Source organism: Cydia strobilella, chromosome Z (genome assembly GCF_947568885.1).
Source record: "Cydia strobilella chromosome Z, ilCydStro3.1, whole genome shotgun sequence".
NCBI classification, from domain to species: Eukaryota; Metazoa; Arthropoda; class Insecta; order Lepidoptera; family Tortricidae; genus Cydia; species Cydia strobilella.
Window position 1 is genome coordinate 50,410,141 of NC_086068.1, and position 13,889 is coordinate 50,424,029.

General features: G+C 36.3%; 1 protein-coding gene across 2 annotated transcripts in view; it reads right to left on the reverse strand.

Moving 5' to 3' along the window:
• Nucleotides 1–13,889, reverse strand: part of LOC134753951 (b(0,+)-type amino acid transporter 1) — a 46,625-nt gene that overhangs the window by 19,714 nt on the left and 13,022 nt on the right. Inside the window, exons 1-2 of one of the 2 annotated variants that reach the window (XM_063689983.1) lie at nt 9,120–9,730; nt 2,758–2,867 (exon numbers count right to left, since the gene is read on the reverse strand). In XM_063689983.1, coding sequence (XP_063546053.1) covers nt 2,758–2,867; nt 9,120–9,231 — 222 coding nt within the window. In that variant the 5' untranslated portion in view covers nt 9,232–9,730. Of the gene's footprint in view, nt 1–2,757; nt 2,868–9,119; nt 9,731–13,889 lie in introns of those variants that run through there. The other variant, XM_063689984.1, reaches the window with a different exon arrangement.

Consider the following 13,889-nt stretch of genomic DNA (forward strand, 5'->3'; position numbering starts at 1 on the left):
TTTTCATTCTGTTATTTTATTTATTGGATTTATTGTGTGTTGTTGTTTGTGTTATTTAATATGAGTTTCAACGAAAATATGAAATGAATACCTATTAATTATACTCCTACAAAAATGAGAGCGGAAGCAGAATCGACTTAAAATAACTTGCTGCCGCCAAAATCAAATCAAAGGCGAAGTATATGGATGCTTAAGGCAATTTTATAAATTGAAAAACTAAGAAAAGTGCTCACAGTTTATCAAAGAGTTTATGTGACATATTTTCAAAAACTGAATGTTACTATAAAATCGTTAACACTGTGGGAATTATAAGTACTCCATACTTAAGGCAATGATGTATGTAAAGCATAATATCAACCTATGTAAACTTAGTAATGTGGCTAAAACGACAGTCAGACGCCTGCAAGGCGAAAAATCAAAGATACATAAATATATCTTGAAAATTTGTGTAATAAATTGACAAACTACATGTGTGAAATGTACGACACGTGTGATGAAGATAGGTTTTTCAGTTTCTTTAGAAATACAAAGTTTGATTTCGTGGAGATTTCTTTATTTATTTCATTGCATGTTTGAGAAAAGCACTATACTCGTTCACATTAGTTGGAAAAGGGATTGTCGGCATTATAAACTATCCGGCGGCCTTAAAATGTTCGGCCGTCTATATGCATTCGGCGGTTCGGCCGGCAACCCTTACTTCCCAGCCTCTGTAGTAATGTACTATTTGTAATGCACTCACGCTTGACCGGTTTTTATTGTTAGTATTAATTTAAATTTGTCTAAAAAATTATGCTGCCATGACCTAGTAATCTCCTTGTAACCTCAGTAAGCCGATTTGCAAACGAATTCCGACGTCTCAAATAGTCTCAATCTTTCCTTTCAAGAAGTACGTATTTAGGTAAGTATGTACATTTGAGACCACTGCGGCAGTCTGAGGGCTTAGAAAACACATTTCACAAATATTGACTAAGTGAAGCTTCATGCTTAGTAAAGAATAGACCAGTGAGTATTATTTTCAAATGCAATAAAGTAGGTAATCATAATCATAGTAGGTTAATTAACTAAGACTTTTGTAAAATTGCAGACGTAAATATGTGTCTCAAATGCGCCTGTAAAACAAGTTATTCAAACTGAGTGCTTTTCAGACGCTCCAAAAATACTATATTTCTCTTTTTTTTTAGAAGGAGACGCCACGAAATCAAATACATCTTAAGATCATAACATTGATCGAATTTTTACGAAGTAGTTTTAAATAGAGTTCGTAATTCGCAAATAGCAAATTCGCTCAAATCATAATAATCTTACACGAGAGTTTTAATTCCTAATTGTGTACACTGTAGTTACATACACTGCCTCACTCATATTAAAAGCTCTTTGATCAATGACCACACCCGTACTTTTTGCTTTTTGACTGCATCATAGAGGTTTTATGATATGTGTAGATAAAATTTATTTATTCATTTTATTAGTCAAATAGGTAACACAGAATTGCAGTAAAACCAAGGCACTGTGAAACTACAAAATAAAATACAATACAAAGAAACAATACACATGAAAATAGAATACAAGTTAAACATTGGATTTGGGCGACGACGTGACAGCAAAATACATAAGTACAGAGGAAAATCAAGTCAAGAACTGCAAAAAATGTTAAGTAATAAGGAAAAAGATTTATTCGTCTAGTTCCACACAACAAATTTGTTTATTCTAATAAATTTTACACTTTAAGATAAAATGACCCAGTAATGGGAACCGTAATAGTAACAGTAATCTAGTTTATTTTGATCGTATAATAAATTTGCATGTGACTTATTGTTAAAAAAATGTACTTTTCAAAAACGGACTCGTTACAAAATTGTCAGTACATTGGTAGAGCCGTGTTGCTTTCCCTAGTAATAGCCCTTGTCACATCTGTTCTGTTATACTCCTACCTGTCAAATAAAAAAATCGTTATTTTTTTTTCTTTCAGTACAAACGGTATTTCTTGTATTTGGATTTAGTTATTGGAGAATATTACCATATAAAATTAAACTACATTAGCATTAGCATTAAATGTTAGTTATTTATTTAATCTTTATTGCACAAAAGAAAATACAAATGTACAAAAGGCGGACTTAATGCTACAAGGCATTCTCTACCAGTCAACCTTCGGGCAAAGCAGATAACTTGTAGGGGTTGTAAACTTAAACATTAATTTTGTACAAACGCAAGAACCTCAAAAAATGGTCTGACTAGACGAAAACATATGCATCGAGGCTAGTATATTCAGTGCATCGATTCAAAAAGTAGGTACAGTCAAGTGTAAAAATATGGGGCATACAACTGGGGCAAAAATATGTCCCATAGATCTTAATTCGCTGACATAAGAGCCATGGGACATATTTTAAGTATGATGAGTCACCCATATTTTCACACTTGACTGTATTATGTAGGATGCACGCTTGCTCAACTAGAGACCGCCGGTAAGATGGAGAAAATTATTAAATGAAAAGTACGCGGATAGAGCATATCACATGAACACCAATTTGAAATTAGGCACTGTTAGTTTTTTTTTTAAATGTTAACAGTTTTTTATGTAGTTATTCAATATCTCCACAATGTTTTGCTTTCCAATTTAATTACTGTGTTTCTATTGTTATTCATTACCTACGTGTATTACGAGGTTAAGATTTTTAAATTAAAATCTCATAGTTCAAAAATAGTAACTAGACAAGTATGTTTCGTGTACACTCGAAATACTAGAGTGGCAGTAAGTACCTTGTCTCCTGGATTGGAGTTACCGTCGGTGAGCGCTCCTGTCGCGCCGTCTTCGGCGTCGAAGCTGGCGGAGCACCCGCGCCATACCAGTCCGCTTTCGTGTACGCTCCCTGAAACGGACACCATCGTTTAACTCCCATGCAATGATATTATAATTCCAGATATGACTGATAGGTTATAGGTTAGGGCAGACAGGCGGACAGACGGACCTAACCAAAATGTCCTAACCTGATCCGTGACCTAAACTCAAGGTCGATCTCTGTCTACTAAATAACAGAGCTTTTGCCTTACGGATTCATCTGGCCGTAATTTATATAATTATAACATCAGTTACAAACAAGTTCCATGTACAGTATTTACAGGTAGTAATTACATTTTATTTGATAAGGTATCAGTGTAGTGTCCACTTGGGTTAATCGCTCTGTAAGCTACCGCCTTGTTACGGCATAGTTTAGGTAAAGTATAAGTACGAGTAGGTACACTATTAACACGGATATACGGTACAGATATAAAAGGAAAATTGATTTAATTTAAGACGATAATTATGTTAATATTTTTAACAAACTAAACTTCTTTGAGACTCCATTGATTGGCCCCTTGAAACTGATTACAGGCAACAATGGTCACTTTCTTAATGCAAAATGTATACCTATAAGAGTTTATGACAGATTTCTTACAATACAATACAATGAAAATGTTATTGAGATTATACTTAATTCCTATAAGCTTATTTAAAAAAGTAGGTCAGTCCAAAAATACTGCAAGAACATTTTTTAGTGCATATTTAGATTATTTCAACAAAGGTTTGCGGTTTGCGTTTGTGTTTTAAACAAAGCCAAAGGAATATATTTTTTCATAACACTTGCGCAGTAAGCGTGTAATTTCACGCAAGTGGCAGTGGGAGTTAAAGTCTATTTGACCCCCACGGGAGTTACAACTTTTTTAAATTATGTCACTAATTCATACGAACCAAGACCAAGTAGGTTCTAAGTAAAAAACGTATTGCGGACGAATGTGAAAATATTGTGTGTAACTTCGGGGGTAAGAATATTGTTACTCGAGTCTTTAATATATAGAGTCGTACAATATTTCACTTACCCCCCACAGTTGAAGATAAAAAAATCATCCCCACTGTGTACGGGAGGTATCTGCGCCAATTTTATTCCAAGTTTTAACTATATTATACCTATGCCAAATTTCAGGTCTCTTGAGTCTCTTGTACTCATAATCACTGAGCTAAGCCGCAGACGGATAGAAAGACGGACAGACGGACAGACTATGGAACCCTAATAAAATCCTTCATTTTTTTTCGCGATATGGCGTCTCATTGTCGCCATATTGAGTTTTGATTACATGTGATGAGGATGACATTCAGACAATTACGACAAATCGATTGACATAAGAATCACATAAAATAGAAATGCCGTACATAAATCTAATACATACTTTTATATACAGTGTGAAAAAAATAATGATAATATAAAAAAATAAAAGAATGTAAAGCTATGCGTTAATGAGCTAACTTAAGGTTTTAAGGCACTTTACCTCCAGGGCCTATTAAATTTGTCCACACTGTATATATAAATACATACTCTAATTGTTTGCATCGCGCAGTCGGGTACCTAATAAAATAAAATAAAATAAAATAGGGCTAATGACGGTATTTCATTGGGTAGCTTACCCTATATGTTTATTAGTTCTGAGTTAAAACAGCATCACAGTGCAAATGTCCCGACTCACGAGCGCCGTAAATGCCGCCCTCATCCTTGTAACAACATGATAAATGATTTTACACTAACACAGATTGTTGCCAAATTACACCATTAAACAAGAATAAAAGTTTGCACTGACTCGCTTAAGCGTTGTAAATACCTGGGCGATGTTATTTTGATATGTTATTTTTTTAGAAAATATATAATTTCTGGTTGTTAAGGCCTAAGATACACTTGTCAGTTTTACTTTAGGAGGGGCACAGCTATCTACAGAATGAGAGATGAATATCTTTATCTCATTCTAACAAATGGCTTTGTCCCTACTTACGTAAGTAAAACTTACAAACGTTATAGGCCTAAGGGTGGCAGTGGACTTTCAGGCACTTGCTCAAAAGTTAACAAACATATTTTGAAAGTAATATCTCAGTCTAGGATTGGAGCGAAGAATTTGACACAGATTTACCGTATATTAAGTAAACGACCCGCCCCGACTTCGCACGGGTAACACAAACCTTTACAAATTTTACACTAAAACCTTCCTCAAGAATTACTCTATTGATAGGTGAAAACCACATAAAAATCCGTTGGGCAGTTTTAAAGATCTAAGCAAACATAGGGACAGACATGCATACAGACAGCGGAAAGCGACTTTGTTTGAGAATACTAGGTAGTGATAGGCATTAGGTATTAATTTAATTTGTATTATCTTTCCACAAAGTTCTTCGACTCGCTGCCAGGAGGTTAGAGGCGGTGTGTTCGCCGAGAATAAGTCAGCGTTGTACGACGGGTTGGTGACCCCATCCACTAGCTTCAACACCTGCTAGTAGGCTTCCGTGGAACTCACCCATAGCCCTCACCCCACACCCTCACCCTCACTCCACAAATGCCAACAAATTTGATAAAGACCAAAACTGGACTCTCATATTCTACATAAAACGATCACCTCTTCCCTGTCACCTTCATAAATATCAAGCCGATGCGATTCTCTCTTCTCAGAAACAATAACACAAAACATTGTCAAAAATTAGTTCATCGCTAACAAAACTTTGTTGATTTGCGGTAAATTGGCTATTTCATACAACATGCTAATATATACATACAAAGATATGTTTGAATTTCGGCGCTAACGAACAACGTAAGGTGCCAATGAGTATATTAATTACAATCATTTGTCTGCCAGTAGCTGCCAAAATGTTTATATCTATGTATTGTTGAATTTTACGTACATCCTGTTTCTTGGTCGTTGCCACAGGGTTCTGCGGGGTGTATACTCGTACCTATTGATTAAAACTAGCGAATAATTGGACGTAGTGAATGATTCTACGTTCCAACCCACAACGGCGTCCATAGAGGGTTGGAACGTTTTTGCATAACTACGTCCGTATATGAGAGTACTAGTTAATGATTCTACGTAAAGGAAGGTCGGGTGATCATTTAACAAGCTAATTTAATTGGTTGAGTGCGCATGAATATAAACTGACTGTGTCGTTCTCTGTTAATAGGTACTCGTACTTCAGTATCAGCACCTCTCAAACAATGACGCATATCTATTGACTCGGACACACGCACACACAGTCCAAGCATATACACCTATGTGTACAAGATCACGTACACACCATTTATTAGGAACATCGCTCGGGAAATTTATTGTTTCCACGCGCACGACACTGATGCCAGGAATTTATAGGAGCTTTAACCTTGTTCAAACCAATTACAGTAATTTCATTTTTTCCACACACCTACTGTGGAATGGTTTAGATACGGACCGAATTTCAAATCTTGATCAGCCCCTTTCAGATGATGCGAGTATAGATACGCAAGAGTATAGGGGTGGTTACTATAATAGTCAATTATTTAATTTTTAATTGATTAGGAGGTCAATTCCAATTTAAAGGATGTCATTTTGTTCTCTTTCACCCGTGCGTCTCGCTAGGTAGCGCTAATATATGTACGGACAGTACAAGCGAAATGCACGCACGAATGATAACTAAATTACTTCATGTAGATATCATTTTGATGTCAAATTGTTCGTTCGAATTGGCCTAGCAATTAATTTTATAGCAATAACAGAGGGCCTAGCCAAGATGATCGTCGTTTGTAGAAAACGAAACGCTAACTAGAGAGACAGATAGCTAGAGTTTGAAACGCTAACTAGAGAGATAGATAGCTAGAGTTTGAAACGCTAACTAGAGAGACAGATAGCTAGAGTTTGAAACGCTAACTAGAGAGACAAATAGCTAGAGTTTGAAACGCTAACTAGAGAGACAGCTAGCTAGAGTTTGAAACGCTAACTAGAGAGACAGATGTCTAGAGTTTGAAACGCTAACTAGAGAGACAGATAGCTAGCGTTTGAAACGCTAACTAGACAGACAGATAGCTAGAGTTTGAAACGCTAACTAGAGAGACAGATAGCTAATTTGAAACGCTAACTAGAGAGACAGATGGCTAGAGTTTGAAACGCTAACTAGAGAGACAGATAGCTAGCGTTTGAAACGCTAACTAGAAAGACAGATAACTAGAGTTTGAAACGCTAACTAGACAGACAGATAGCTAGTTTGAAACGCTAACTAGAGAGACAGATAGCTAGAGTTTGAAACGCTAACTAGAGAGACAGATACCTAGCGTTTCGTTTTCTGCAAACGATGTTCATCTTGGCTAGGCCCTAAGGTAGGTATGTTTATCTGAAATAGCTGCATAATGCAAGAAACTTCATATACATGGGTATGCATTTACTTACCATCGTTAGCTGTGAGAACTAGTTTCTAATGAATCTAAGCATATTATTTATTTGAGTGAACTTACTTTAAACCCCTGAAACAATGCAATGAAACAGAAATGCTTTTCAATATTAAACTTACATTAAACGTATAAATGTTCTGTCGGCGCTATTTTAAAATAACGTGCGATTTATAGATTAAATTATACCTCCTTAGTCGTAACTTACTCCTTGATTTGATCGTCTACTTTTTTTTCTACTTGGTATGTTTGTCGGAAACATAGATAAGTTGCAGATTGCTTGACAGTCAGATTTAGAGTACCTAAGTTAAAAAGTTAGTTAATTACATAAATACGGTAAGTAAATTAAGCGATAATAGGTGTAATAAAACGACGTACTTCACACTTAAGTGAGGTTTTATGCAGAGTACATATAAGTAGGTATATATATGTTATGCAGATAAATAACTAATAACAGACTTAAATCATACAAATTGTCTAAATATTAGAACAAGTAAGGACGTGAAAACCCTTACTGGAAAAGGAGAATAATTATTAAGTTAAATAAGACCCCACAATGACCATCAAATATTCATCACAATGTCAATTTTACTTGATTGAAGAACACTTTCTGTCAATTGACTTTCAATTAGTTAGCAACCACCAATGGCATTTGACCATTTAAAGTGATAAACTGTGATATATGTTAAAGTATGTACAAGCAATATATATATGTCGTTCAATTATCACTAATGGCTTCCTACACCAAGTTATAGCTACAGTAGGTCTGTATTACGATAGGTTTTTTTAAATTAAAATGAGACTAATGTACTCATAGTTCAATATTTTCACTTTTTACGTCGAAGCTCAGGATACCCACAAGGTGCCAATCGTTTGCACTTCGACAACGAAACGCTATCTGTCTCTCTATCGCACTATTTAATATGTAGGGGCGATAAAGAGACAGAAAGCGTTGTTGGCGTAGCGCAAACGATTGGCATCTTGGCTAGACCTCCTGTAGTGCTAGCATAAAAACTAGATACCTTAAAATTCCGACGAGTCAGACGGTCGAGTTTGACGACCGGTCTGGCCTAGTGGGTAGTGACCCTGCCTATGAAGCCCATGGTCCTGGGTTCGAATCCCTGTAAGGGCATTTATTTGTGCGATGAACACAGATATTTGTTTCCGAGTCATGGATGTTTTATATATATTTAAGTATTTGTATTTTATATATATATTATATAGTTGTCAAGGAATAAGAAACACTGCGCGAAGCTTATGATGAAAGATTTGGCATTGCGAGATGGCCTTTAACGTTTTACCTCATTACTTCTGATTAAAATTTTGCTAGTCAAATCCCTCGGCTATATCACTAGCTATTTTATACTAAACTTATACTGCTATAGTATTCAGGGTAACGTTATTAGGGAATGCAAACCGGTTTTTAATTGTATGGAAAAACCGGTTAATAGCCGCGTTTTAACCGAAATTCATACAAATAAAAACCGATTTGCATTCCCTAAACGATATACAATTGAAAATAAATTTAAATTAAACATTTTTTTTATCGAGCCAACTTTAACCTTTAACCTTTCACGGTTTAGCTTAGAGCAAATGGTTACCTATATTCTGGTTTCCGAGTGAATTTTTTCATAGCATTTGCCCTTGATCAAATAGTGTGAAAATTCAATATAAAAACTGCAATCTTACGTAAACCCCCTCTTAAGTTTCTGCGCTTGTCAATAAATTATACATTTTGAGCAGGTTTTGAAGGATAGCTTTAACAACAGGGGTGGTATAAACATATTCGCCAAAGCTTTAGAGAGATGTTCCAAATAGTTATTGTTACAAACAAAAACATATATTATGTATGATTTAAATTGTATATTTACGCTCGTTAAAATTTCTGTGACATGCAATATCAGCCAAATTGACCTTCATCTGGGAAGATGATGACGGGATCAATGGCGCCTGCGCGCAGCTTGTCCGCGCTGGCCGGCGGCGCACGCACCGCGCTACGCAGCAGCGCCGCGAGTTTCTCACGCATCGCCCGCGCAGCCACGCCGCGCCTCGCTCCACTCCACCTCTCACACCGATATATGCACTATTCCCGATTCAAAATACCTCCCGGCACTGACACCCACCGACACTGAGTTTTTCGAGTCCACTACGACGTCAGAAAATGTAGTAAAATCACAATTTTTATTATCGTTTCACACTTTAAACTGACATATAACAACTACTTATATTTACTTATTGATTGCTGAGTCTAGATTTAGGCAGACGGATTTTTAACATTACACATTGAGATAATCTTAGTAAAAGCAGAATTAAAACTGATGTGTAAAGTTGGGCGTGGATTGTGGAAGATGTAAGCGTGAGGCGGTTGCGCGATGTACTGGCTATTCCCGGCGCGAGGGACCACGTGGGCGCCGCCCGCCCACCGATCAACGCGGCGAGATTCGACACTGATCTGAACTCAACCTTCCTTGCCTAAGCCGGCCACTGGTAAATTCTATGTATGCAACAATACATTCCAAATAATGCTCGAAGCGATGATCCCTGAAAGGAAACCACGCGCTCAAAAAATCTCTGGACTGAAGGGAAACCAGTTATCTCTCAGGTTATTTTATCGTTAAAAATATTTACTTATACTTCAATACTTAATACTGGGGTAAGTATGTAAGTGCAAAAGTATGCATTTTTCTCTCAGGCGATGCCGCTTGGCACGATTATTCTTAAGACAAAAACCGGCCAAGTGCGAGTCGGACTCGCGTTCCAAGGGTTCCGTACATTACACAATTTAAACAATGTATTTTTTATGTGAAACGCGAGTGAAATGTCTTTAAAAAACTCGTAAGGGTCGGATCAAAAACGATGTAATTAAGTCCGACTCACGCTTGACTGCACATTTCTAATAGGTTTTCCTGTGATCTATAGGTAAAGATCTATTTTGTGTATTTTTTTCAAAATTTTAGACCCAGTAGTTTCGGAGATAAAGGAATGGTAATTTTTTGCCTATTTAATAAAAAAATATGTTTGAGATTCTCACAATGAGCTCTTTCCTTTGATATGTAACACGATATAGTTTGAAAAACTTTTTTTTTCTCATTTACCTCCCAAAAGTGGCCCCACGTTTAAAATTAATTTGTTTACGTTACATGTCCGTCTTTAGGTCAAAAACTTACATATGTGTACCAAATTTCAACTTAATTAGTCCAGTAGTTTCGGAGAAAATAGGCTGTAACAGACGGACAGACAGACAGACAGACGCACGAGTGATCCTATAAGGGTTCCGGTTTTTGCTTTTGAGGTACGGAACCCTAAAAAAGCACAAAAAGTAGCCACGAGATCGTACCGTGCAAACCCCCGCAAAAAAGGGGGGAAAGGGTCGGCTCCCCAGGTCCAATCTGTGCTAAATTTCTGTCTGCTCTTAGCAACTAAAGCAAATTATATACCATTTCGTATAATTTAAGGACGCGGAATTATATTTTGAAATAATCGTTTTTCACACAAAAAAAAACCGGCCAAGTGCGAGTCGGACTCGCGCACCGAGGGTTCCGTACATTACACAATTTAAACAATGTATTTTTATGTGAAACGTGAGTGAAAGGTAAATTGCGATTTACGATTTATGACGTATTAAAAAAAACTACTTACTAGATCTCGTTCAAACCAATTTTCGGTGGAAGTTTGCATGGTAATGTACATCATATATTTTTTAGTTTTATCATTTTCTTATTTTAGAAGTTAGAGGGGGGGACGACGACACATTTTACCACTTTGGAAGTGTCTCTCGCGCAAACTATTCAGTTTAGAAAAAAATTATATTAGAAACCTCAATATCATTTTTGAAGACCTATACCCCACACGTATATGGTCCTCCACACTCGTGCGCGAATCGCGGCGCGAAGCCGCGAACGCGAGTGGGGGAGTCTAGTTCGCTAATCAGCGAAATCGACTCCACACTCGCGCTCGCGGCTTCGCGCCGCGTAGTCTGGAGCGGGCTTATGGGTTTGATGAAAAAAATTTTTTTGAGTTTCAGTTCTAAGTATGAGGAACCCCCAAAATTTATTGGTTTTTTTTCTATTTTTGAGTGAAAATCTTAATGCGGTTCACATAATACATCTACTTACCAAGGTTCAACAGTATAGTTCTTATTGTTTCGGAAAAAGTGGCTGTAACGTGCGGACGGACAGACAGACAGACATGACGAATCCATAAGGGTTCCGTTTTTTGCCATTGGGCTACGGAACCCTAAAAAGGGGTTTTCGCACAAAAAAAGAATATAACGTATTTTTTGTGACAATTTTGGCCTTAACAAACACAGTGTGGTAATTTTCACTTATAAAAAAATTGACAGTTTAGTTTATTTATTCTGTATTTTGAAGAGCATCACATTCCAATAAGCATTCATACATTCTTTTGTCAAAAAAATATTTTGTAGCGCATGGCGGTGACGATTTCTAAGAAACGGAATTATGGCCCAAGTCAAAGATCGTAAATGTTTAAAAAGCAATGAATGTAGTATTTTAAAAGTAAAAATATATAATCATTCTAATGCTTGTTCCATGCGTATTTGTCCTTTTTAGGTACAAATTTGTTGTTTAATATTTTATTCATACAAAATCTAATAAAACATTTATTTAGGGAAAGTAAATCCAAATCAGTAATTATAATTCACTTAGGTAGGTTTTTGTTAAGGAAATAAATTTTATTAAAATTATTAGCATCGTCGTTCGTTACGCGCGCTTTTCAAACTGTGATATCGGCTCAATTTAAATCGGCTTGCCGATTATATCGCCCGATATATTGGTATCGGTACCGTTACATCCCTATGTGAATCCTAAACTACTGAAAATATAAATCTGTTTTTTTTTAACATCAATTAAATACAATAGGTTTAAGTTTATAACAAAATAAATTTTTTGAAAATCAACCCTTAAGGGGTCAAATGGGTTGGGGGTACATTTTGTATGAAAGAAAAACGAAAACAACAAATTGGTAGCACAAAAGGGCAAAAAAGCAAAGGAGCAAACAATAGCACATTCTGTTCATGCTTTTAAAATGCCAAATTCAATTTATATTGAAACATTTTTATTATTTGTCTTTGGCCATTAATTCCATTTCTATGTAAGTCGTCACTGCCATGAGCTACAGTTTTTTTTGACAAAAAAATGTATCAATAAATAAAATAAAATAAAAAGCTTTTATTTCAGGCATTTACCGATATTGCGTACAAAATTAAATATTATTTAAAAACTAATTGACACTGTAAAAGGGTGCCAATCATGTTAAAAATAAATCTAAAGCCTGACCAGTAATATATGATCATTGTCAAGAGGGCGCTGTTCATTCTCATGTATAGGGTGACAGTTCAGTATAGTATGAAAAAATTAGTTTGAGTGAAATTCCGCAACATGGCGCGTGATCATATATTCCTGGTCAGGCTTTAAATCTAGTTCAGTCATTTTCTGTTTTGATCCATGTGGACAGAAATCCAGCGCTTATTTTAATATGCCTATGCTTATTTATACTTTCCAGAATAAAGAATAAATGGGCTAAATTGTCAAATTTTTTATAAAGTGAAAATCGCCACACTTTGTCTGTAAAGGCCAAAATTGACACAAAAAATTAAATGCTGTTTTCATTTTTTGTCGGAAAATTTCTTATATGAAAAGGTACAACGATTATTCCAAAAATAAATAAAAATTAATTTCTCGCCCGTAAATTATACGAAAATGATACGTATATAACTTGCCCTAGTTGCTAAGAGCACAATTTTAGCACAGATTGGACCTGGGGAGCCGACCCTTTCCCCCCCTCCTTTCTTGGGGGGGGGGGGGGTTGGACGGTATGATCTCGTGGCTACCAGGCCAAATCAGCTTTTATTGACCTAAGGAACAATCGTGCCAGATGCCGCTTGGGCTGAGAAAAAAATGCATACCTCTCGATACATTTTTGCACTTACTTACCCAACTATTACTAATGATTTAATGAACTCTAAAGTTCCGACTCCTACACGCTATCTGTCGGGTCTTCATTATTATTATTTTGTTTTATTTACGAACGGAAGAAGTCCTAGGTTAGGTTTAGGTTAGGTACATTTTACTAAGAATAATTCCCTAAGCAAACAATTTATATACGCACTTACTTAAAACCTTGTATTTGTGTAAGTAAAAAACCGCGTGCGTAAGACAAGTGAGAGTCGGACTCGCCCACAGAGGGTTCCGTACTTTTTAGTATTAGTTGTTATAGCGGCAACAGAAATACATCATCTGTAAAAATTTCACCTGTCTAGCTATCACGGTTCATGAGATACAGCCTGGTGACAGACCGACGGAGCAACCCCGATTGAATACGACCATAATTCGATCACGGGAAATAGAAACTCCGTATAAGGATAAAGAATCACTCATACTTTAGACCAGCGGTTCCTAACCTGGGGGTAATTACCCCCGTGGGGGTAAAACTGGCATTTTACGGGGGTACCTATTTATAAGAAAAAATATTAATGATTATGGAGGGGTAAAATCGAGTTCCCTAGTTAGTCAAAGGGGTCACAGTACTAAAAAGGCTAGGGACCACTGCTTTAGACACATTCCAATGATACCTTAACTAAAAAAAACACAATGGAATATTAAAGCTAGAATAACAAAGACTTCGTAATCATAATGCGCATGCATGTCAATGCACTCATATGCC